The sequence below is a fragment of the Bidens hawaiensis genome, unplaced genomic scaffold (genome assembly GCF_021521415.1).
Source record: "Bidens hawaiensis isolate Kalapana, Puna unplaced genomic scaffold, B.hawaiensis_p1.1 tig00012474_1, whole genome shotgun sequence".
Taxonomy (NCBI): domain Eukaryota; kingdom Viridiplantae; phylum Streptophyta; class Magnoliopsida; order Asterales; family Asteraceae; genus Bidens; species Bidens hawaiensis.
The window spans coordinates 577389-604818 of record NW_027492021.1 but is presented as its reverse complement, the minus strand read 5'-3'; the positions used below and the strand labels follow the sequence as shown (position 1 = coordinate 604818).

General features: G+C 35.9%; 2 protein-coding genes and 1 pseudogene across 2 annotated transcripts; 1 reads left to right on the top strand and 2 right to left on the bottom strand.

The window, feature by feature from the left end:
• Window positions 1-800: 800 nt before the first annotated feature.
• Window positions 801-2616, bottom strand: LOC143541212 (acyl transferase 5-like). Its single transcript, XM_077034092.1, is given in 3 exon segments — window positions 801-1597; window positions 1600-1705; window positions 2209-2616. Coding segments are annotated over 3 exon segments (1311 nt in total).
• A 34-nt stretch (window positions 2617-2650) lies between these two features.
• Window positions 2651-5355, top strand: LOC143541211 (plant cysteine oxidase 2-like; annotated as a pseudogene).
• An 18759-nt stretch (window positions 5356-24114) lies between these two features.
• On the bottom strand, window positions 24115-25459 carry LOC143541200 (acyl transferase 5-like). The gene is made up of 2 exons (XM_077034083.1): window positions 25052-25459; window positions 24115-24912 (listed from the first exon to the last, which is right to left on the bottom strand). The coding sequence occupies exons 1-2, from the start codon at window positions 25457-25459 to the stop codon at window positions 24115-24117; spliced, it is 1206 nt and encodes a 401-aa protein (XP_076890198.1).
• Window positions 25460-27430: the final 1971 nt, after the last annotated feature.

The window sequence follows — 27430 nt, the reverse complement described above, 5'->3', positions numbered from 1 at the left end:
CTGTCGCACCACGAGGCGCTGTCTACGAGTCGGGTTGTTTGGGAATGCAGCCCCAATAGGGCGGTAAATTCCGTCCAAGGCTAAATACTGGCGTGAGACTGATAGCTGCCCTAGCGTAGCCAACGGCGAAGGCCAAGGCATGCCCATGGCCAAGGCCAAGGCACTGCCTAGGTGCCCATGGCCAAGGCCTCTAAAAACTCATTCTCAACCACATGTTTTTAATTAATGTTTAAATCTTGTAGTCCATAATTAAAGTGAATAAAAAATGTAAATATAAATATAACTTTTTCTCTCTCCTGAAAACATATATAAAAATTCGTAAAAAAATGTTAAGAAATAGCAAAACATTTTTTTTTATGTTTCGATGTTTTGTATTAAATGTTACAACATATATTACATGTAACAAAAAAAAACAATGTTACATAGGGATTTCACGGGTTTTCACAACTCAAGTGAATTTTCATTTTAACCTTAACCTATATATATATATATATATATATATATATATATATATATATATTGAATAATAATCAGGGTGTTGGTTAGTTAAAACTCCTTCATTACATAAGTTTGATAAGTTAGTTAATAGGTTAGTGTCAGAGATGATAGCACTTTAGGTTAATTAATCATGCTTCAAAATATATAGTCTTTTATTCAACAATTTTATTAATATTTATCTAATTTGTTACAAATACAGATACGGCTGGTATATAAGCGCTTAAATATGTTTTTTTTTTGTTTTTTTTATAAAAAAGAAATAAAAAGAAGTTTATAAAGACATAATGAAACAGAAATTAACATCAAAACCATGCCATGATATGATATAGAAACTTCAAAGTGGCAACACTTAAAGTTAACATTATTGAGATGGATTGAAGAAAAGGTTGAAGATGGTGGTTCTCCACGCACCATGTCATGAGCCTTACTCCTTTATCTGGACGTGGCACGCTGCCGATAATCGCCGAAGGTATGACTGCCGAGCGCTGCGTCGGAACAACATGAACTGCTGGTCCACTTCCGTAGTCAACCCGGTCGAAACCAAGCCTTCTCCAGTCCGTAATAAACAAAGTTTCATATCCTAATGGTAGTGCAAAAGGATCTTCATTTGTCTGCCCAACTTCTTCCTTGATCCAACCGGTGAATTCCTCCGACAGCTTAGCTTTAGCCGCCTGAATCATTTTTACCACATCAATGATCGGTGCTTGTGCTAGTGTCTCCTTGGATGCCGTAACAGTCACCGGGAAGAAACAGTTTCCGTAGAAACCTTTTGGTAACGGTACTGGCGACACCAGCAGCCGGCAGTCTGCGAAAAACACAAGACTCATTGTTTTACTTTCTGAACCGGATTTAATTGCTCTAGTCCGGCTCATCCATAAAATGGCTACTATAACTTCAAAAGTTGAACAATGTTGTAAAGATTCTTCCATGAGTTTATGTCTGAGTTGAGTGATTTGATCTAGTGGAATGTCAATGGTGGCTTGCTCGAAATGGTAATTAGGTGGTGTGAAATTTGGTGGTAGAATGGTGGTCGGAGATGGTGGCTGTGGTGGAGTGAAGTTACGGTGCCATAATGGGATTACGGTCAATGGGTCAACATGGCACACTCACTGACTGCGGTAAGAAATTATGCGGCTCCTAGACCGTCACAAATAGTATGGCTAAACATGAGGCCCATTACGAACCCTCCCTCATCGAATTCTGTTATCTATGTAAGAGAAATGCCTAGTTTAGGATAAAAAAAAAGGACAACTTTAACTTCATAAAATAGTAACCAACTTTTAAAAGTGTATGACACTCAACTTTATAAATAGTGTTTCAATTAAGTCACTTAACTTTCATGTTTGATTAAATTAAAGGTTTGAACATTTTTTTTAGCCATTTTCTTTTTTGTTTCACATAAAAATTATTTTTATCTTTTTTTTGAAGTTAACGCTGAGTGGCGGCGTGAATTTTAATTTTTAATATAATTAACGTGTTTTTAAATTTTTTTAATTTAACTATATATATTGCAAATTCCGACTCCCGCATCTTATCCTTCATTTTTTTCTTGACGCACAAAAAAATCGGTGAGACTTGATTTGTAAATTTAGTGGCCCGATTTGGGAAAAATATGCATCGATGACCTAATTGGAACACTTTTGAAAGTTGGTTGCTATTCTATGAGATTTTCCCTAAAAAAATATATAATCTTCATATATTAAAATATACCCGCATAAGAACAAGATGGTCGATTCTTTGGTTTTCAAAAGGGTGGGATGGAAGTAAGTCGTCAAACGTAATCAATATTGCATCCTTAAAGTAACCAACCGAGTGAAGGCTACAAGTGGAAGTTGCCTCCACAAACCAAATACCATCACCGGTGCAATCGATGCATAAACCATCTGGAGAAAGACGACCTGCTAGAGGATAGTAAGGGACCAAAGCCTTCGACAGGGCCTCACATATGATGGACCATGCAGCTCCATGAGGGCCAATTGGCTCAAACACGTGAAGTGTTCCTGCATTGAATCTAAGCCTTGGTAGTCTATCAATTCGTGATAGATCAAGCATGGTCGATGGAGTTGGCCCACTTGGTGCTACCAGTTTGCCATTTGATTTGGTTACACAAAGTTTCATTGTGAAGCTAGAGGTGATTTTGAATTGCACTACTATGGCCATGTGTAATATCTATATCTATATCTATATTATACTATAAAAGAGATACGCAACCTTTCATCTTCCTTTTTCTCTCGCCTTAAAATTTATTCTCATTACTTCTCCGGAAAGTATTCCGATGAAATTGATTATCTCCGGCGCATTCAAGCCATCCCTCCTTCAATCAGGCGTTAACAATCAGCATTAAAAATCATTAACAAGTAACGTTAATTTCTCCTTCAATTCACAACGTCCCATATCCTGTGTTCATTTAAATCACAGCCATCCACATTCTACTTGTATGATTTTAAATGTCAATCTCCACCCCTGGGTATCTCCCCACCTTAGCATCACGAAAACCAAGTACGTATTATCTTCTCCGGTTTCCCTTACGTATTCGGTTCAATTGATTCTATAGTTACGTTTAATTGCTGTGAGTGCTTCCAATCCAATCCAATCCAATCTAATTTGGGGTTTTTTTATGCCTCAAAAATTAGTATATGATTGGATTTAACATGTTTTGGTGTATCTTGGTTACCTCTTTTGTATTGATATTGCTATATCACTGTCGAATCAAGTTTAGGTATAATAATGTGAATCCAATTTGACCTAATTTTATTATAAGATACATTTGCAGTTGAAGCTTCATATGTAGAAGATGATAAGAATCGACCATATCCTCACTTAGTCGAGTTCATTCTCTTTGATTTGCTGGTGAGTTCTTTGCTCTCAGATTGTGTTAAGGGTACTTTTGATGTGCCATTGTAGTGTAGCAATTTGTGTTTATCCACAGTGCTACTGTGTTTTTTTATAATTGAGTTTTGGTAAATTTTGGAAGATAACGTTCTTTTTCATTTATGGTTTAATGGATTAGTACTAAAACATTACCCCTGGTATGCCTCTCCAAATCAGGTCCATCTGTTTAACCAAAACATTATCATCTTATCCCATTAAAACCTTCACGATCATCGTCGCTGCCACATGATCCTCAAGTACCCAAATGAGTTTCCATGTCTTACTTTCTTGTTTACGTGTGTTGACAGCGCATGCTTTAAATGTTCTGGCATTTTTGTTTGTTTCTGTATAAGTTGTTTTTATAGATTTAATATTGTTGATCTTCTGTATTATATAGCTTAGATTTAAGATTGACCGTTAATATCTAAACAATGGTGTGATTAGAATTAGGTTTACTGATTTGACTTGTGCATGTGATTTGACCAACTAAATCTCTTGAAAAGTAACACGTCTATGTGATTATGAGGTTAAGATCGATATAAAATTTATATATCATTTTGGATTTTTACAATTTAATGGTTATTTTTTTCTTTTTTCAGACTAAATTTACTTCATTTGACCTCGGTATATGAACTATAATGCCCTACTTCAAGGTTAAAGAAACCCCAAGATTTCCTAGAATCACTTACCTACAACCTTATTGAGTATGGCAAATTTTTGGTACGCTTTTTATTGTTTAATTTCATATCTAATCTTTTATTTATAAATAGTTACATTATTTAAGAACAAAGACGGCAATAATGAGTTGACTTTATTGACTATATTCCTCTTTTCAGATTGGAATCTTTTTACTGCCTCCATCGGGTACGCTTTTTATTCATTGAATTTTCTACCGCTTCATAACCACACAGAAATGACGGTTTTAAGTAAGCTTTTGTTTGGTACCATGCATATCAAAGGCTCAAAGCATATGATTGGGTGGATGATGGTGCTTCAATCTCTACCCCCAAAGCTGAGTCTTCAAAGAGGGAGTTCTTAACTAAAGATATAATATTTTCGATATTTATTACTCAAGAATGTTGTAACTAGCTAAACGAGCCTGCTAAGGTACGAACTAAGGTCAAAATACATACTTTTTTACTGTTCGGTTGACTTTAGTAACGGGTATAAGTTAAAAAAATATTTTTATTGGTCAAAACAGGTTTGGTTGTCTTTAGCTACAGGTTCACGTCAAAACACGTACTTTTTGACTGGTCAAAACATGCCGGTTGACTTTAGATTTATGGAACATAAACGATACTCGTGTTTCATCAGGTGAAGTTGGACCCGCTGGCGTGTGCTTGGCAAAGGTTATGTTCTTAACTATAGATATATTACTTTTCCATATTAATCACATAAGAATGTCGTTATAATGATTATTAAGTAGAAACATGCTGGTTAAGTAACTGGTTTGGGCCAAAACATGTTCTTTTATACTTGTCAAAATGGGTCGGTTAACTTTATGTTCATGTAACGAAACTAATGCACTCGTGTTCTTCGGGTAACGTGAAACCATTAGTGGCCTGCTAATGTCCGCTTGACGAAGCTCAAAGTTAACTCTGCATTCACCACCCCATGCCGGCACATTAATTCTTTACTTGACGATGGCGGGAGCATGCATTGCTTTATCGCCATTACGTCATGTGTGGTTCTTAATGTTCTGAGCCCGCCATACTTTGACCCTGAAGGCCACCACTGCAGGTGCTATCGCACTCATCGCTTCACGTGTTTTCCATGTCTTTTAGTTACTACACATAACTCTCTTTTCCGACTTGTTTATTTCCTTTAATAATTCATAAAAAATAAAACTTTACAACAGTTGATGATAAAAAGCTGCCTGATGATCAGAAGATTGTAAACCGCGCATGGCTTGAGGAGATAGATAAGCTCGCGGCCTTACAGGTGGTTGGAGCACCATACAACAGGCCAAAAGTTGTCGAGAAATGATGAGATCGTGTGTTAGATAGGCGATCCACAAAGTGATTGGAGTTTTGATGGCCTCATATCGGAGCTTAATACCATAAATCATAAACTTCAAGCATTCTCATTGGTTCCTTCACATTTCACCAAAAGACACTCAAGGTACCATTATATTATTAGGAATCTTCAATATATCCCCATGTTTTTCCACCAACGAGTTATTTTTCAGTGATGTTTCAGAGATGAGTTTAATGATGGTGATGTTTATGAGGAGAATTACAATAGGGATGTGACGATCGGTACTTGTTTTGGTTGAGAGGATGTCTATTTATGGTTGTTACTCATCATTTCTGTTTTTTGTGATGTAAAAGACTTCATATATGATTCTGACTTCTTAATATTTTACAGTGACAATGAAGATTCTGATAACGAGTCAAGCAGTGGGTCCTAATGAACTTTGATGAAAAAAGGTGGGCTATTGAAGGTGCATTAATTGAGCTAAGCCATGAACAACAACTTAATCTTAATATTGCGGTTTGTTTTTTTCTTTGTTACCGCTTATGAGCCTTAACTATTACCCGACACATCAATTCTTTACCTGAAGATGGCGGTAACATGCATTGCTTTACCACCATTACGTCATGTGTGGTTCTTATTTAGCAACTTGTGAAAACCAGTTTGGCCCAGGCCAGTTCGGGTTATAAACCAGTTTAGGAGGAAATATAATTGAACGAATCTATCAAATTGATTTTTTTTTGGGTTACAAATTGGTTTAGGAGGAAATATGATTGAACAAACCTATATAATTTGTGCAACATTTTCCCCCTTTTCTGTTACTTTCTCATGTGATGCAGTTTGTACAGGCTGACCAAGTAAAGTCAAACTGCAAGTCATAGTCATTTACAACTCTTTTAGTGAAGGGCGGGCTGTCCAAACATCAGTTTTGGGTTGGGTTGGGTTCGGTTCGGTTCGGTTACATGTCGATTATTTTAGTTCAGTGAAAACTGTGCATTTTACGTGTTGGTTATTAATGGATCCCGGTAAGTTTTTCGGTAACAAGTTCTCATAGTTACTTTTATGTTTTGGTCTGTGATAGGAGTGGAAAACATGTATAGGAGTATCATCGTCCTCGGTCGGGTGTATATGGAAAGGTAGTAATGGTGGTGAAAGTTATTTCCATCAATGGTTGTGATGATGATCAAGCATATGCTGATACATCTGTAAGTTTCATCTTTGCACACCCTTTATTATTATTGTTATCTTATAATTTAAACATAGATGAATGTCGAAAGTGACAAATTATTTGTGGGAGTGGACTATTAAAGATCACATCAACAGGGGCTATGACCTTTAGTTTTATTCAAGCTATAAAACATGGAAATGCATCTACTTATGCTAGCTTATTAGGGTCCATGAGTAATGCCATTCGTAACACAAGAACTGGAGGTGGCGGTAGTGGCGACGGTGCAGTGTATAATTCTCTTCTTACTCTGTTACTACTAGCGGCAGCCTTGCTGGTGTGGTGGATTAACTGGAGGTGGACTTAGCTTGGTATGCACATTGTTGGTTGACTATTGAGTTGTTGGTCAATGTTGTCACATATATAGATTAGAAGAGATCAAACCAAACTAATAGCCATATAATGGTGAATGTTATTGTAACTGTGTTATGAAAAACGATGTTCAATGACAAACAAATATTCTCATCAACGATCAAATATTAAATAACACAACTCATTTGTGCTCAACTAACTACGCCACAGTATTTATAGGTTTACAAAAGTTTATTTTTGTATTGATCTTGATTCTTATAGTTAAGATTTTCAATTATTTGTTCATTTTTTAATTGGACTACTAATTCTTGACATGCTCTTAAAGTAAATGTTTGATTATAATACAAAGTTTGATGCCTTAATGAAACGCAGTGAAACAATCATAATGAAATGCGTATATTGTTGCTTAAATTATTTTCTTTTTGGCTAATATTGTCGATAAAGTTTCAATATTTGGTATCGTAAACTATACCGAATACAAATGTACATTAACAAATGTCGGTAACAGAACAAGCCGCTACTGATTGAATCATAATCATGTCCCCGCCGCAACGCGCGGGCATTCTTGCTGGTTATCTTATAAAATATATAGGCCCTTTTCACCTATCTCATCAGATGCCGTAAAATTTATGAGCTCTTCCCGCCGGCGACTGCTTTTCGGCGACAACTCTTTGTATGCCTTATCCCTTAGTTCCTTTCCTCTGGTGAATGTTACAGATAAGTCATTTAATTGCTATATATGATGGTCGTTGCTTTAATTCTTATATTCGTTTCAGTATCACTAATCAGTTACACCATCAATTAGTCCATTAACACGCCATTGAATAATAAATGAAACCGACGCTTCCCTTCAATACCTAATGATAGCCAATTTGAGACATTTGCAATTGCCCTTCTGCTTTATAAATTCGGTTCCTGATTGCATTCAACAATTCTCCCTGGCAGGTAAATCCGTCAATTTCTTACCGATTTTGATTATTTTTGTTGCCTTTTTGTAAATTAGTCGTTCAATTAGGGTTCACCCAATGAAACAGTTAGTGTTCTTTTCGACCATCTCATAAATTATTAGCCTTCAATTGGTTATTTCCTTAATTTTACTGGTTAATTGCATTTTTAAGGCTAATTGTTTTTGGGTTTAAATCCATTAATCATGTTTTTGTGTGTTATATGTTAGATCTTGAAATTGAGGTCATTAATTCGTTGGAAGTTTGATTCGGTGAAGTTTTCAATATTTGAATACATGATAAAATTACATGCCAAATTAGGTCCGATTCTGTTTGTGTTTTTGGTAATTAGGGTGAATCTCCAGTTTTCTCTACTGATGGTTTTAGAACCAGTATTTTGAAATGGATTTCAAGAGAACCAACAGGTACTGTTATTATACCTACTATACAGTAATTTTGGATGTTTGTGAAATTCAATTCATGTCTTATATGGCTATCTTTTATAACTATTTTAGATATATGCAAATGTTAACAACAAGGACAACAATATGCTTTGGATGGTGAGTTTGTACACATCAGACCTGGAAGCCGATCCAACGCGTGCAAACAATCTTCAAGAAGCTAATCAAATCCGTTTGAATTTGGGCTCAACTATTGGTCTTCGGTGAGAGATTGGTGTTTGTTGGATCATTTTGATATTTAATAAGTCGTTTATGTTGGTATTTTTGTTGTGGTCATCAAATTTTCATAGTTTTTTGTTTAAATTGACACTGACTTTGCTAATGGAAGAATCCATTATGATAACAATACCATGCTCAATGCACCTATATAAAAAATGGTGAGAGTTTTCATCATTTTGTAACAGTTGTTACAAAATTTGACAGTTTATCCATATTGGAGAGTTTTATGATCCATGTATTCCCTGTGCGTTTTTTATCAATAGTGCTTTGGAAACATGAATTTAGTTTTTAAGGTTAGGGTTTTGTTCTAATACTGAAAACACCACTTGGGTTTTGCTATTAAAAGGGGAAACACCAATCTTCCATGGTTATTGATTGAAGGGTTGATCTTCAAGAACCATCTTGATTGTGTTTGATTGCCAACATCTCTAGAATATGTATTTTCATGCCACTGCAGTTGTTCACTAATCAAATTGTTTTTCAAGGGTTTATGGTGAATGGTGAGCACAAATGCACAACTGGTCAACTTTGTCAACTTAAGAAGTTTAGCTAAAAGGGAAATATACTTCAAATAAATAGGTCAAGAGAGTCGAACGAATTGATAGTTGCCTAAAGTGTATTGGTACGTTTACAACCTCCACACTTGTTTAGTTTTAATATACTTTACTACTATTAAAGGAACATGGTATTTTCAATTATATTTAATGCTTAAACTATTTGTTCAATATGCATAAAAGATGCTTGCAAACCAACCCAATCAATTCTGACACTTACTAAACATTTAACATGGCATTCGTATGGAAAGCGATATCATTCTATTGATATATAATATAATATTTTTAAAATCTCATTTTAGCTTCGACAGTTGACAGCTTCCAAAAACTAAGGAAATTGATCTAAAGTTTGCATTAGAAGATCTTGAAACCATTAAAGTTATTGGAAATAGAAGTGGAGGCGTTGTTCAACAGGTTCAGCGTAAATGGGTTAGAACATTATTTGCTTTAGAAGGTTAGGACTTTTTTTAAATGCTTATATGATATGGACTCAGATTACTTGATTTTTGTTTGTCTGCAAGAATGGTTTATATCATGTTAGGCTTAGCTTTAGGTTTAGCAAAAGGGAAAATTACCAAAATGACCATGTTGACCAATTAGTTTGGCAAAATAGCTTTGTAAAATTTTCAATTAATCATTGTAAGTGTCACTTGACGCAACATATTTCTATTTCTATCAGACGCACTCGATTCTGTCTTTTGCACAAGATGTAAATTTGTTGCACCATGTCAAAAATTGTTGTGCTGCCACAATTTTAAATGTTGACGCGACGCATTTTCACCACCGTATCAGATCCATTCTTCTGTGCCATATGGAATCTGTCACATCATGTTAGAATCTGCTGCGCCGGCTAGAGGTGCACAAACCGGTTTAAAACTCAAAACCGGCTTGGGTTAAAACCGGTTTGGTTTGGTCAACAAAAGTCAAAACCGGTTTATGATCGATTTTGGTTCGGGTTGAAACCGGTTTCTTAAAATGTTACGATCAGTTTCGGTTCGGGTTTTTATCGGTTTCGGTTTGGGTTTGGGTTTTGACCGTTTTTTGCCCGGTTTCGTTTAACCGGTTTTGGTGAAGAAAGTTACAAACCGGTTCCGAATCTACGGTTTTAATTGGTTTCAAACCAGTTTCTACATAATCGGTTTCAAACCGGTTTGATTTCGGTTAACCGGGTTATTTGCCCACTTCTAGCACTGCCACATTAGCGTGTGCCATGTGGACTTTTTGTTGGCTTAAACAATATCTGAACTAAAAACAAGTAAATTTGAATGATATTTTTGTAACTGAAAAAAAATAACTATTTTGTCCAACCAATAAGTTAAAATGGCCATTTTTGTGATTTGGGTTTGGTAAAAACTCAACGGGTTTGGTTTGAATTTGGTCGTCCGGGTTGATCCACAAACGGTTTTGTTCATTTTATATAAATTGGTAACGCTTTGATTATAATTACAAAAAACTTTATTATCAGTATATTTAAGTAGTATTCTAATTTTCTAAATCATAGTTTGGTTTGAACTTGTCCGCATCACGGGATTGCGTTGTGAGAGTTGATTAAGGCGTTTCATGACGGGTTGTCGAGTGACGATGTGCGTGATCTTCAGTCGACCACAAATGGGTCGTTTTTGACTAATGATGAGAATGAAGATTGGCAACACTTAGAGAGGCATGCAATGAATTCAAAAAGGCAAGCTCAGTCGAATCGTATGGTAAAAAGGGCGGTTGTGAAAGCCGTGGATAGTGGTGAGTCTGATGATCGTATGGCCAGGTTGGAGAGAAAGTTGGATCAGTTAATGGGTGTGGGAGTGAAAGAAAAAGGCAAATCAGGAAAAGCATATCCATTTTGCGAAGGTTGTGGTGGAATAGGCCATGTAGTGGCTACTTGTGGGGTCGTGTTGGAAGACGAAGAAGAAGAGGAGGTGAACTTTGTTCAGGGTGAGAAGAGGTACAATAATAATATGAATTCGAACACCTATCACTCGGGCCTCCGAAACCACCCCAATTTCAGTTATAGGAACCCGAACACACAACAAAACCCGAATTTTCAAGGTAATTCCCAAAAAGCAAGTTATCAGTCAAATTAGATTCAGTATGGGAATGAAAGGGGTAATGGTCAAAGCGAGTATAACCAAAGAGAATCGGGGGGTTACAACAAGAGTTATCAGAAGAGCTATCAGCAGGGTCAGCAAAGTCAAGGGGCGGCTCAAGGTCAAGGAAGTTCTTCGAGTAACAAGGAGGTGTCGATTAAGGATGTGATGGATTTTCTGAAGCAAATGAAGACTGATCAGGAGGCTCAGAATAAAAGAGTAAATCAGAGGTTAGAACTCCAAGAGAAGGCTAATGCTGCGAGAGATAAACAGATGAGCCAGCTAGCAGAAGAAGTGGCTAGTTTGAAGAGAAATCCATCTAAGTTACCGAGTGACACATTGAAGAATCCGAGCCATCAAGGTAGTAGTTCATCAAATGGTAAAAACGTACACGTGAGTGCAATCACCATTGAAGATCATGGGGTGACACGGTTGAAGAATTTGAAACAGGGGCACCACTTATTCCCATTCAGATTGGAGAGTTCAAGACCACCAACGCGTTAGTTGATTATGGTGCGAGTGTAAGTGTTCTACCGGGGAGTGTTTATGACCGGTTTGAGTTTGGACCTTTACAAGAAGTTGACACCACATTGGTGTTAGCTGATTTCACTCGAAGACGGCCCCGAGGGAAGTTGGTTGGAGTTGCAGTAAAGGTTGGTGATTTTACTATCCTGAAGTTTTTCTTGTTTTGGATTATGAACCGGTAAAGAATGAAGAAGAGCCGAGAGTGATATTGGGGAGACCGTTTTTGGCAACATCAAATGCTCAAATCAATTGCCGAGACGGAACAGTGTGCATGACCTTTGGTAATCGTAAGTTATTTTTGCATATTTTTTCAAATTCATTTGATTATTCTTGTGAAAATAAATCTTCTAGGTCAGGTGCTAGTAACACGTGTCTTCCTCATGTAAGTGAGGATGACACCAAAGAAGAAAGTTTTGTGTTTGATAGGTCGAAGCGGGAGAGAGAAAAAGAGGAGCTAAATGCGGTAGAGATACGTGTTGAAGAGGTGGTAACGTCAGGAGATGATATCAAGCATGTAAGAGAAAAAGTGATTCATAATGAGACTAGCAAAACAAGTAAGGAGAAATCACCAAAGAAGGAGAAGGTGAGGAAGCCACCGGGGTTTGAAAATAAACAAAGAAGATTGGCATGCTTCAGGCCAAGATGAAGTGTCATGGACAGTGTACCACTATGTTAGAGGAGTAAGAAGAACGAGGTGGAGGAAGGTAAGCACTCCATTAGACCACCATAACCGCCAAATCAGGTAACGGTCTGGCTAAAGACCTTAATAAAAACTTAGCGCTAACCGGGAGGCAACCCGGCCTTGTATTCAGGTACATGTATATTTTGTAGTTGAACTTTGTGGGTGTAGTTCACTATAAACCCTCACGAGACCATACTCGTCCACCCGGGCTACCGGGGGGTTTAAAGGGCTTGTTGCATATGCTAAATGCAACCGTGATTCCTACAAAAGTGAGTTAGGTCTTTTAATATTTTTACTTGTTTAACAAATTTGGTTATGAATTTAATTAATAATTGGTTGGTAATTTAAAATTAATGGTTTTGCAAACGGTTTAAAAGACCTATATTTTTAACATTTGTGAGAAGCTTGCTTCTACATGTTTGAGAGTTTGCAGATTTTATTTTGGGAATTGAGGAGGTTAGGTTCACCGAGAGATCACCGAAGGCACGAGAGTTGCACATGAGAGTTTTCTTTTCTATCAGGTGATTTCGTTTTCATGACCTTCTTTGTTTTATTAGTTTTTATGTTAAAAGTGTAATTGTATTTTTATATACTTAGTAATAACCATCACATAAAGCCCGGTTTTAAAATTGTCAAAGTAAATTTTAACCCCGTCCCTAATTTTAATTGCTATTTTTTTTATTTTGGGAATTGAGGAGGTTAGGTTCATCGAGAGATCACCGAGGGCACGAGAGTTGCACATGAGAGTTTTCTTTTCTATCAGGTGATTTCGTTTTCATAACCTTCTTTGTTTTATTAGTTTTTATGTTAAAAGTGTAATTGTATTTTTATATAACTTAGTAATAACCATCACATTAAGCCCGGTTTTAAAATTGTCAAAGTAAATTTTAACCCCGTCCCTAATTTTAATTGCTATTTTTTTTATTTTGGGAATTGAGGAGGTTAGGTTCACCAGAGATCACCGAAGGCACGAGAGTTGCACATGAGAGTTTTCTTTTCTATCAGGTGATTTCGTTTTCATAACCTTCTTTGTTTTATTAGTTTTTATGTTAAAAGTATAATTGTATTTTTATATACTTAGTAATAACCATCACATTAAGCCCGGTTTTAAAATTGTCAAAGTAAATTTTAACCCCGTCCCTAATTTTAATTGCTATTTTTTTAAACATTGAGGACAATGTTTGCCTCAAGTGTGAGGATGGGGGAGAAATTGAAAATTTAAAAGTTTTCATGTTCCTTGAAATTAAGATTTTTGCATAATAATGAAAAATGATAGAAAAATCGGGGATTATTTTTCAAAATTATTATATAATATGAGATAAATAAAAACGGGAACACACTTAATTTGGGATGTGTCAGTAGGCTCAACCTTGAGAATGAAAGGATAATTTGGTTGTTGACTTAATTGAACTTTAAATGCTTGATTTTTAGTGGGAAACGCCTTCAGGGTTTTGTTTGTTTAGCTAAGCCTGTGTAAGGACTGGAATGAAAGATTAGGCCATACTCAAGCCTTACTATTAGATTATATTTTAATTTGAATAGTCTATAGTACAAGGGTTGGATAGGCTTAACATTAGAGTATGCTAAATGGCTTGTGATATAAACATAAATGAAAATACTGCTAGTTTAAGTGGCTAACACTTCATAGGCGTATGGTTTTATGGCCTTAAATCCTGTATTGTTGGAATGCCCCGGGGAACGGAGACCATGGGTCGGTATGCGGTTTATCATCTGGTATGCGTAAATCCTAAGTGGATTTATGTATATTAAAAAAACTTAAAAAAAGCAAACCCGCAGTTTATCTGCCAATTCATAAGTCAATAAACATGATCACAAAAAGTGCTTTAAAAGTACAAATTCACTACTGACTTGATCATCCACGTTGTTAGTCATATGGGGTCCCCGTGCTCGCGTCTCATTACCATTAAGAAACGGACCACACGGGACACGTCATATGTAAGCCCTACAGATGAATTCGTGCCTACTCAAGTATGGTGATAGACTTCGGGGTATTGCTTGATAACGGGGGTATGTCATGTAGTGGGGGCTATTTACTAGTTGGTTACCTAATTGCACCTTAATCGTATCTAATGGCTATTTTGGTAGACTTTAATATTTAAGTTTGGGTTTTGGTTTGATAAAATATCCAAGATTGTCTTAACCATTACATATGGGCTTAAAAATTGTACATATGTGCAAAATTTTGATCGTCTAATCTTAAGGTTTAAGTCAAGTTGGGGTGGTCTGGTTCGGTAAAACTATAATGAAGCATGGTAAGGCGGATTCAGGGCTTTGAGGTGTGGGTTCCATTTTAATCATATGAACTAATAAAACTGTCACACCTTATTTTTCCCGGTAAGTATTAAGGCGTGAGTCGCAATCGTGGTTTTTGTGTTCTTTGTGCTTAAGTAAAATAATCTATGAAGTATTTTGAAAACAGTCTTTGATTCTGATTCCATTGCAAAGTCTTTTTCGGGACGAAAAAGGATAAGTGTGGGGATGTGATGGTTGGGTAAAACTTAGTTATCATTATATATTAATTAGTTATATTTAGGTAAATAAATGAATGAACATTGGTACTTCAAGCATTGTTTACGTGTTTCAGGATATTGGAAGCTTTGGAGCTTAACAAGGATATTTACGGGCTTGGAATGAAGATCGAGAAGTAAAAGATTGGAAGTGCACGCATCACGAGGCAGTAAAGAAAAGAAAATAAAAAATGAAGAAAAATTACATCTTCGCGATACGCGAAGATGCAAAGAAGGGCAACTTCGTGATACACGAAGTTGCAGGATGTCGGCCGCGACTATTTTGTCCTTCGCGATACGCGAAGAAGCATGCTGGTACATCTTCGCGATACGCGAAGACGCTTAAGTCGGCCAAAAATTTAGGTTTTCCCTATTTAAACCCCTTAACCTCCCCATGCGGCTAAGAACGATTTCCAGAGGCAAAAGAGGCTGCTTAGGACGATCTTCCATCATTCCAAGGCTTCCGGTTCATCTTGGGGTTTGCATGTTCATCAAAGATAACTGTTTTGACATTATGATTATGTTCGGCTAAGTCCTTTGTTCATTCTAGGCTAGGGTTTTGTGTAATTCTTCTTGAGATTAGATTTGCTATGCTTAAAGTTATGAACTTGATTTGAGTTATTACTTTTATCTTGTTTAATTGATTGCTTGGTTGTTTAAACAATTTATATTTGCGATTATTGATTAGTGCATCACTTGTTTGGTTTTGTTCATCAACACTTAGGGTTAGGCTCTTGTGTCATTGAACTTATAATCATCGGTTCATGCTACTTAATTAGTTGTCATAAAACATAAATTGGTAATTGTGTAGATCGAGTTCAATTTTGTCAACAATTCGGTTAGGGTATCGTTTGTCATCACAATCAAACTACTATGTTTAGTAATTACTGCGCAATCAAGACAAGTAAATCTGTAATTAAGTTGAATGTCAAATTACCCGAACCTAGAATGAATGCTTTTATTAATATTATTTACAAAATCGTTTTTAAGTAATTGTTAGTTTTAATCTTTTTCTAAAAACCGCTTGACATCGTCTGTCTGCCTTAGTTTAACAATTAATTTAGTAATATTAAATTAGCACTTTCCTTGAGTCCTTGTGGAGACGACCTTACTTTCCTATATTAGTTATAGGTATTTAAGTCCTTAATTAATTGTTTTTAAGTAGACCACGACAGCCTACGTCAGTCAAAGCATATTGGTCGGTTTCAGTTAAGTGCGTTATAATATCGAAACTAAAACCAAAAATAAAACAAAAACGTATAAAATTTGAGGTTGATTAATTGAGTGGCGACTGTCTGTAACACTCGGGCGTTGGGAAGATCCGGGCATTGCCGGTACCGGAAGTTGAGGCAGTGATTCGGCTAATTTCCGTCACATTGGTTATGGTACCAAAATTAAAACAAAATGCAGTGAGTCTACGCGAATTCGTTCGGTTTCCGTTATGTTTATCAAGGTACCAGAACTAAACAAAAAACAACAAAAAAAAACAAAATCCAAGGACCAATACGGTGCTGCCAAGTGGCCCAATCGGCACTTAGCGGCATCAAAGTTCTTAATTATTATATATAATAATAGCAGCCGAGTTGGTTATAAAATAAAACCTTCTATTTTGAAGATGCATAATGTGCTCCATACTAATTAAACAACCTAGGAACAACATGAGTGTTTCGAGGTATAGGCTTTTAAATGTCCGCATGCGATCTGTTTCGGTTCATGACACCTATATGCAGGGGCGGATTCAGCATTAAGCCAGGAGGAGCGTAGGCATCCCCTCAAATTCGTATTTTCTTCTATAAACTTTTAATATATTGGGTTCAAAGACCCCAAGTGCCCCATCCATGTTTCTTTTGGTGCCCCAAACCCAACTTTTTGAGCCAACTTTTCAAACACAAGTTTAGTTGTTCTTTCACAAAATAACAATTAAGCTTAGATTGTTTAATTGTCTAACCACTTCGTCAATCAGTTGTTAATATAGTGATAGTATTCAGAGTATCATTTCTTTTTTATAATTATACACTATTAAACTTTATTTTTTTTTAATTTGTACATAAGAGCTTTTTGCCGTGACAATTATGCAAAGGTTTTTATCAATTGTAATATGTATTTTGTTTATTGTGTTTTGGGAAATTTATTGCTTACATTTCTATACGTGGTTTATTTAATGTAATTTCGTTTGACCCGACCCATTTTGGTTTGGCTCGTTTTAGTTTGACTTGACCCGTTCTAGGTTAATCGTTTTTTGCACCCACTGGCAAAATTTTCTGGATCCACCACTGCCTATATGAGTTAGCAAAGCTTTTGAACTATAGCTATAAAAATAATTTCGTTTGGTTATGCAGATGTTTTGACTTGTGTTACTTTAGCATTTGAAATATAGATGTTATAAAAGTATAGTCGCTCGATGCCTTTTACATACATGATGAATTATTTAGCATGTTTAATGCTTTTATCTTCAATTAATTTACTTTTGTTGCAATTAATGACGTTTGGAAAAAAAGGCTTCTGAAACATAAATAAGCAAAGTTATAATAACCAATCAATTTCATTACGAGTCGTATAGCCCCTATATACAACTCGTATAGGTAAGATGTGGTACGTGAGTCTAAACAAGCCAGGAAGCTTATACAGCTCGTATAAGGACTATACGGCTCGTATAGAATGAAAAAGCTGTCATCATATCCCCTTCATACATTTATCAGTCATGTGAGTATTGTACGACTCGTATAACCCCTATACAAGCCATATGAAGCTATTAGCACACCAGGAGATGGTGTTGAATATAGCCGTTATAAAAGTATAGTCGTTCGCTGCCTTATACATACATGATGAATTAAACAGAAGTTGTAGGGTGACGAATTATTTAGCGTGTTTAATTCTTTTATTAAGATGCGGTTAGTGAGTTTATGCAGCTTATATATAGACTGTACGGCCCGTATAGGCCGAAAAAGCTGTCATCATATCCCCTATACGAGCTATATAAACTTATTAACACACAGGAGATGGTGTTGAATACAATGACCCTACTTTTATGGCATTCCCACTTTGGTGTTTGGGGGGGGGGGGGTGATTAGGTGGTTAAGATGTAGGATGTCATGGATTTATACCCTATAGAGTGCAAAAAATTTAGTCGGTCAAAAAGGTAAATTATAATTCTTTTCTGATCAAAATACTAATCTTAGCGATTTAGGATTTGCTTTTAGACATATAAAATTTTAATAAATATGAACATTGACTGCTAGTGCTGTAGTAAGTGTTGGTCGCTTATCGGTCACTAGGGTGAGAACTAGCAATTAATAGGGAATTAATTGGATTTTATTTGGATTAACCAGGATTAATAAATGTCTGGTGGGATTTTTACAACCATGTGTATTGGTATTGATTTTGAAAAGAAATCATATTTCACACGGAAGAAATTGCACATTGATGAAAATAGCTTACCTACCTCCGTCATAAATACTAAGCTAACCCTAAGTATTTTGTTTATTAATTTTTTTGCTATACTATACGATGATACCCGTCACAATACTTAAAAAACTAAAATGGAATTTGCATATATCTGTTGGTAGATTGATAGTGAATTTCTGAAGGGAATCACGATGAATATTTTGTAGAGGGCGGGCCATGAGCATATGCAAGGTGTGACACCGCAGATGGCCCATTTTTCTTGAGGGCCTATTTTTTTTTCAAAAAGGATTTAAATATAGCTTCATTGTTATTTTGTTTGGCCATAAAAATCATGGTTGGTAGAAAATTTGAGATGAAGAGAGTGAAGTGTGTCAACATTATTTTTTTTCCGGCCAGCCTAAGTTGCAGGCAATAGGGATGAGATCGGGACCGTACTGGTACCGACCGGTCCCGGTCTCGAAAATCACAAATTTTTTTTTGTACCGGTACCAAAATCTTCGGTTCGGTATCGGTACCGGGACGGTACCGGTACCAAAGGTTAAAAAATCGAGAAATACCGGTACCAGTCCCGGTAACGAGTTTGCCCATCCCTAGAAGGCAATATCATGAAGAAGATGCATATTAGGGGCAAAGTGATAATTTACTATGAGTAGTTAGACTTAAGGTATGTTTGGTATGGGGTAATAGAATAGATAAGAGAATGGAATGAACATGGTAGTGGAATGAACAAAGAAATGAAATAGATCATTACCATTCCATTGTCATGTTTGGTTATTATATAAGAATGCAATGATTAATCACTTTATTTTTATTATTATTAATATTTTATTAGTAATAATAATAACAAAAATAAGTAATAATATGAATATTCATAATAACTAATTTTTAGGACCCTCGCGCTGTAATGAGATCGTTAAACCAAAATAATCGTAACAATGTTAAATCAATAACATTGATGGTGTAGCAATAGTTCAAATGTAATAATAGTTATATTATAATATACAAAACAATAATGATAATTATGTAATAGTTACAATTGAAAATAATAATAATCATAATATAATTATAATTATAATTACAATATAATAATTATAATGGTAATAACAATTGTTGACTCTTTTAACCTTTTCAATAAAAGAATGAAAATCCTAAAAATAGAAGGAGTTTCATTCCTTATAGAATGATCTATTCCATTCATACATGATAAGTAAACATGTTTTTTTTCTTTTTTTTGAAATGACCCATTGCATTTCTCCTTTCATTCCTTCATACTAAATACTATTTTATTATCTTATAATCAGACAACATTCCGACAAAAAAAAAAGGTAACTTTTGCAAAGTTTTATTTTTTTTCTCTTATTTTTTTTCTTTTTACTTAATTATAAAAGTAAATTTAATTTTATTTAACAGTAATTGATTTTATTTAAATAAAGCAAAGAGTAAATTTAATTTTATTTAACAGTAATTGATTTTATTTAAATAATGCTTTGCTTTGTAAGTTTTATTAACTTACGTGTTTATCAAAATTATTTCATTTGATTTTCTCTAATCTTTTAATTAAAAAACATGTTCATTGTGAAAATGTTTCTTTAAAAGAGCATCGTGATATAAAAAAAGGCTTAAAAACAATCGTTATTTTTATTATAAAATAAAAAACTTCTCACTTCTTAAAAAAAAATCCACGATCATCAGTCGATTAATGTTCTTCAATTCCAGATCTTGATTTGATGATACTACGGGTTCATGTAAGCAAGCTTTTGCTTTTAATTTTATCACGGTTATGGCATTCAATTCGTTAACCCTTTTAAGTTATATTGGATTAAAAACATTTTCTTTGATGTCATAAGTTTTTGGTTTCCTTGCATCATTAGCATTGTAATATTGAGTCGTGTTTGGCATATTTAGATTGGTGTTCGTGCGAATAGAAATCTTTACAATATGTTTTTACGATCTTTACTTGATTAAATCACATACAACTCATCTTTAATGACTTCCCACTAGATATATGAAACTGGGTTAATACTTAAATTGCTAAATCTAAAACTCGAAGTGATCACTTTTTTTTATCTAATTGTTTTAACGATTCAATGTTTAACTACTTGTTGCGTAAGGCCAAAAATGTGACTTGCGATATCAAAGTACGAAACCCTTTATATATTTACGGTCAAGATAATAGTTAAAGTGGACGAGAAATCCGGACATGAGACGAGAGCTTCGACACGCGTTTAACTTCAACGGAAAAGCTTTTAAATTATGTGTTAGGCTATAAATAGGGACTTGTATTTCTATTTCAGTGTGTTTTTTCCAAGGTGTAAATCACCCACCCAAGGCTAGCTCATCTTGGGTGGGGTCGGCTCTTGCTTAATGTATTAAATATTTAATCGATAGCGAGATCGTTCCTTATTTATCTTTATATTTGTTTTCGTTCGGTCGTTTGATTTACCACACCCGTCTCGAACGTTTCTCAAGTACAAAATTCGTTCGCGCGTTAGATCCGGTCGTTTGGAACCTACAAGTGGTATAAGAGCGGGTCGAATCAACTGATCAATGATTTAACTTTGCTCTTGATATTTGGGTTTTATTTCCGCGATTACCCAAACCGAGACCTTAAAGACCTGTTAAAGTTTGAAAATGAAGTTTCCGGACCTGGAAATTAAGTTAGAAATAAAGTGGGAAATAAGCGTGCTTGAAGCTTCTCGTTGTAGATCAGGATGTTTGGGATATACAAATGCCAGATCCAGGCGTTTCGGGAACCGTTCCGCCATATGCCAAATATCCGTTCCTTCCCGGTAACGATTCCAAGGTTGAAGATGTAAAAAAATCAAACTCCGGTATTCAGTTTTTATGAAGCGAGTGTCGGTTATCTCTGATTGCTGTGGGGTAGGTATTTCGGAGAAATGTTAGCCAAAACTTAGCTGCGGCGGCGGTGGCTCCTAAGTGGTGTTGGACAGTTAACTAGACATGGTGAGGTGGAGGTGAGGGTTGGTGGACGGAAATGGGTACCGTAGCTCCGGTTCGTTTTTCGAGCAGGTGGGTCACCGATGGTGTTGGATAAGACGATGATGCTCATGGCAGTAATAGAGGCGGCGCACGGCGGCGGTGGTCATTCTTTTTGTCGTCGGTAAAAAAAAAGGGGGTTTGTCGCGATGAAGTGTGGCGGCGGATTGATGAAGGAAGGCGGAGGTTATGGTGGTGATTGGCCAGAGAGGATTAACTGGAAAAGCGGTGCCGGAACCCTAATCCGCAAACCTCTCTTCTTTGGAAAAAAAAAATGTTGGCCGTTAATGTTGGGATTGCTAGGGTATTATGGTGTAACTAATTTTGCATGATGGGCCTAATCAACTTGATCATGGATATGAGTTTTGGGCTGTTAATTTTAAATTGGACTTGCATCAATCTGTTTAATTTGGGCTGCTAGAGCAGGTGCTTTATAATAGGTATGGGCTGCCTAATCCAATCCAATTTTGTATTTTTCATTTTGGAGCTGATTTATTTGGGCTTTTGAGCTAATATATGGGCCAATTGTATGAATCAGGATAAGTGTTTGCAAGATATTTTTGGGCCGAGTAAGTCATTTATTGTTTGAGTTGACCAAAGAAAGTTAAAATTGCTCGGGTTTTTCGTCATTGTAGGATCGTGTTCAAAGCGTATTATTTCCATATTATTTTCAAGGCGCTTAAAAGGGAAATAATAATCTATGTCATTTGATCGTTGTCCCCGGTATTTTGTCGAGCTCGTCTTAACCTATAATGCTTAAAGATTCAAGATGGATAAAGAAGCGAGAACTCCTTCATGAATGAATTAGGTGGATCATACCTTGAGGGGGTGATTGAAGAAGCTCCGCCTTATCAGGTTGAGTTGCGAAAATGCGAGACACGGTTTGACAATGTTTTGATATCATAAGTCAAGGGGGTGATTGTAAGGCCAAAAATGTGACTTGTGATATCAAAGTAAGAAACCCATTATATATTTACAGTCAAGTTAATAACTAAAGTGGGCGAGAAATCCGGACACGAGACGAGAGCTTCGACACACGTTTAACTTCAACGGGAAAGTTTCTAGATTATGTGTTAGGCTATAAATAGGGACTTGTATTTATATTTTAGTGTGTTTTCAAGGTGTACAAGTGCAAAATCCGTTCCCGTGTTAGATCCGGTCGTTTGGGACCTATAGGTTGCAACTGCTTTTATAATCAACTTAAAAACTCAATACTCAATTAATGTCTATTTTATGCATTAGTTTATAATAGCATTCTTCTATGATTTATTGTGGATACGACACCTTACATTCCGTTGCTAGTAAAGGTAACTAAGACATGAGTTTTGCATTTAGTTTGGATCAACATTTCAGCATCTACCACTTAAAAGGAAGCTAACTGGCATATCCACAAAACTCGACAGCCAAACTCAGCCATAGGCGCCGCCACCACTTTTGTACGCATTGGCACATAAGGGCGCTTGACCAACCACTTTTGTTGCTAAATTGTGTAATGTGTTGTCCTTGCTTCAATATGACTAGGGATGTTCATTAAATCCAAAATCTTAAAAAAAAAAACTCGAAACCCGAATAATCCAATCTGAATTCTTATTCGGATATTCGAATTAGATCGATCCGAATATCAGAATAACTAATTCGGATTCGAATAGAGTTTTAGAAAAAAATCGGATAGTTCAGATTATTCGAATAATCTGAATTGATAACATTGTTTTAATTATTTTGAAGTTTGGGTTTATTCGTATCTGTTTTAATTTTTAGAATTATGATAGATCGTGGATATAATTCGACTTTGTTCAAAGTTTGACTTTTCTTTGTGTACATTTTATTTTTATATACAAGAAAATTGGTCTAAGCCAACCTTTATTTTACAAAAAAAAAAAAGCTGCATTATATGAGGTTGTATTAGACCTAATGCAACATTTTTGTTAGATAACGCAACTGTTCTTTCAAATGCAACCTTTTTAAAATGTCGCATTTGAGAGAAATAGTCGCATTATCTAAATTAAAGGTTGCATTAGGTCTAATGCAACTTCACCTGACGCAACTTTTTTTATAAAATAAAGATTGCCTTAGGCCAATTTTTTAGTAATTTGTTTGAGCATTTGTTATACAGTTTATTTCAGGTTATTCGGATTATCCGAATCCATCCAAAATTATTCGGATCGGATCGGATATTGGATAGGGTCCTAAAAATTTCAAACCCAAACAATCCGAATAATCCACACTGAATAATCTATTATCCTATCCGAAGAACACCTCTAAATATGATTGCAACCCTACTTAAACACTCAGTCGTCTACGCCACTAGTACCTCAAGCCACTAGTCGTGATGCCACGTGTGTGCCCCTTGTAGGACCAAGGTCATCCGCCAAATACCGGTCCTTACCCTTACCCATGGTGGCGAGCGCTAAGAGTGAGGGGATGTGGGGCAAGCTAATTCTTAACCAATAAATTTATTTTTCATAATTTTTATATATAAAAGATTGAATAATAATCAAGGTGTTGGCTAATTAAAACTCCTCCATCACACAAGTTTGATAAGTACTTAATAGCTTATTGTCTAGATGGCAACACTTTAGGTTAACTAATCATGCTCCAAAATACCTAGTCTTGTATTCAACAATTTTATTAATATTTATCCAATTTGTTACATATACCGCTGGTATATAAGCGCTTAACATAGTTTTCTATTGTTTTATAGTAAAGAAATAAAAAGAAGTTTATAATAAAGACATAATGAAACAGAAATAAACATCAAATTAACCATAATATGATATAGAAACTTCAAAGTGACAACACAGATTGAAGGAAAGGTTGAAGATGATGGTTATCCACACATCATGTCATGAGCCGTACTCCTTTATCTGGACGTGGCACGCTGCCGACAATCACAGAAGGTATGACTGCCGAGCCCTGCGTCGGAATAACATGAACTGCTGGTCCACTTCCATAGTCAACCTGGTCGAAACCAAGCCTTCTCCAGTCCGTAATAAACAAAGTTTCATATCCTAATGGTGGTGCAAAAGGATCTTCATCTGTCTGGCCAACTACCCAATCTGAGAATTCCTCCAACAGCCTCGCTTTGGCCGCTTGAATCATTTTTACCACCTCAACGATCGATGCTTGTGCTAGTGTCTCGTTGGATGCGGTAACAGTCACTGGGAAGAAACAGTTTCCGTAGAAACCTTTTGGTATAGGTGGCGACACCAGCAATCGGCAGTCTGCGAAAAACACAAGTCTCATTAATGTTTTACTTTCTGAACTGGATTTAATTGCTCGAGTCCGGTTCATCCATAAAATGGTTGCTATAACTTCAAAAGTTGAACAATGTAATTGTAAAGATTCTTCCATGAGTTTATGTTTGAGTTGAGTGATTTGATCTAGTGGAATGTCAATGGTGGCTTGCTCGAGATGGTAATCTGCAGGTGGTGTGAAATTTGGTGGTGGAATGGTGGTCGGAGATGGTGGTTGTGGTGGAATGAAGTTACGGTGCCATAATGGGGTTACGGTCAATGGGTCGACACCTCTAGCACACTCTCTGACTGCGGTAAGAAATTGAGTGGCTCCTAGACCGTCACAAATGGTATGGCTAAATATGAGGCCCATTACGAGCCCGCCCTCATCGAATTCTGTTATCTACGTAAGAGAAATGCATAGTTTAGGATAAAAAAAAAAGTATATAATAAATTTTATCGGTTTCAATGAGTTCAGACACTCTCTTCTCTAACGTAACAAAGAATAGAATCTAATCTTCATATATTAAAATAAAATATACCTGCATTAGAACAAGAGGATCGATTCCTTGATTTTCAAGAGGGTGGGATGGAAGTAAGTCGTCAAACGAAATCAGTGTGGCATCCTTAAAGTAACCAACCGAGTTAAGGCTACAAGTGGCCGTTGCCTCCACAAACCAAATGCCATCACCGGTGCAATCAATGCATGAACCATCGGGAGAAAGACGACCTGCTAGAGGATAGTAAGGGACCAAAGCCTTCGACAAGGCCTCGCGTATGATGGACCATGCGGCTCCAGGAGGGCCAATTGGCTCAAACACGTGAAGTGTTCGTGCATTGAATCTAAGACCTGGTAGTCTATCAATTCGTGATAGATCAAGCATGGTCGACGGAATTAGCCCGCTTGGTGCAACCAGATTGCCATTTGATTTGGTTACACAAAGTTCCATTGTGAAGAGGTGATTATTGCACTACTATGACCATGTGTAATATTCATAAATATAAATAGAAAGCTTTGATGGGATATGTCTGTATGGGTTTCAATGCCCACTTGGCTCGATACGTCTAAGTCTAACCTTATCGATTGATTTGGTAATCATGGCCTCCTCTTAACGACTCTATATTCTTTTGAATGAATTTAAAAAAGAAAATCATTAACAATAATAATACTTTTAGGCATAGGCTATTCAAATGCAGATATGTTATTTCGACATCAGGTTATTTACGACTCGTATAAGGGCTATATGGCCCGTATAGGTTCAGAACTATGTAAGTTTATGTCGGAGTATGTCAGATGCTGTTTCCTTTTATTGTATAGCCCCTATACGAGTCGTGTAGACTGTATGAGTCGTATAACAACTATTTGACTCGTGCACGCTGTTTATTATTATTATTATTATTATTATTATTATTTAACTACTTTAAAAATACAAAGTATAACAATAACATCCGAGTTGTTTATAAAATAAAACCATCTAATTTAAAAGGGCATATGTTGCTCCATACTAATTAAACAACATACGAAAAATATGAGTGTTTCAGGGTATCGGCTTTTTAAATATTGGCATGCGATTCCGTTTCGGTTCATGACACCTATATGAGTTAGCAAAGCTTTTGAACTATAGCTATAAAAATAATTTCGTTTGATTATGCAGATGTTTTGACTTGTGTTAATTTAGCATTTGAAATATAGTCGTTATAAAAGTATAGACGTTCGATGCCTTTTACACACGGCGAATTATTTAGCATGTTTAATGCTTTTATTTTCAATTAATTTACTTTTTGTTGCAATTAATGACGTTTTAAATAAGCAAAGTTATAATAACCAACAGATTTCAATACAAATCGTATAGCCCCTATACGAGTCGTATAGGTAAGATGTGGTACGTGAGTCTATACGAGCCAGGAAGCTTATACAGCTCGTATAGGGATTATACGGCCCGTATAGACTGAAAAGGCTGTCATCATATTCCCTTCATACATTTATCAGTCATGTGAGTATTGTACGACTCGTATAGCCCCTATACGAGCCATATGAAGCTATTAGCACACCAGGAGATGGTGTTGAATATAATAACCCTACTTTTATGGCATTCCCACTTTGGGGGTGATTAGGTGGTTAAGATGTGAGATAGAATGTCATGAATTTAAACCCTATAGAGTGCAAAAAATTTAGTCGATCAAAAAAATAAATAAATAAATAATTCTTTTGTGATCAAAATACTAATCTTAGTGATTTAGGATTTGTTTTTAGACGTGCGTAAAATTTAATAAAAATGAACATTTATTGTCAGTGTTGTAGTAATTTCTAGTCGCTTATCGGCCGGTGGAGTGAGAACTAGCAATTAATAAAGAATTAATTGGAAATTATTTAGATTAGCAGGGATTAATCAATGTCTGGTCAGGATTTTTACAACCATGTGTATTGGTATTTATCGTGAAAAGAAATCTTATTTCACACATTGATGAAAATAGCTTACCTACCTCCATCATAAATACTAAGCAAACCCTAAGTACTTTTGTTTAGGGTCGGCATGTCGTGTGTACCCACCCGTACATGATAAGACACGAACACAAAATGTGTATCTCTGTACACGACACGAAAACATATCGTGTACCTTTATCCCAAACACAAACACGAACATGTTACTACCTGGTATACACGATAATACACAATAAGACTTGTTTAGAAATAGATATTTGACAACCAATTTAGTGAAAAATGTTTAGAAACACATATCTTACTAAGTAGGGTTAACGATGAAGCAGCAAGCTGTGATGAGCGGAGGAAGCACTAGCGGCTGTGGGACCGGAGGAAGCATCGGCGGCGGTGCTGATGGTCGGAGAGGGAATGTCGTGAGTTGTGAAGGAATGTTTTAGGAACTTAGGAATATACAAATGAAATTAAAGTGCTAATTGTG

What these genes read in the sequence shown, in the direction of transcription:
- LOC143541200 (XM_077034083.1), bottom strand. Translation starts at nt 25,459, where the DNA reads ATGGAACTTTGTGTAACCAAATCAAATGGCAATCTGGTTGCACCAAGC. An exon ending in ATCCTCTTGTTCTAATGCAG is followed by an intron (nt 24,913 to 25,051) that starts GTATATTTTATT and finishes TCTCTTACGTAG; the next exon opens with ATAACAGAATTCGATGAGGG.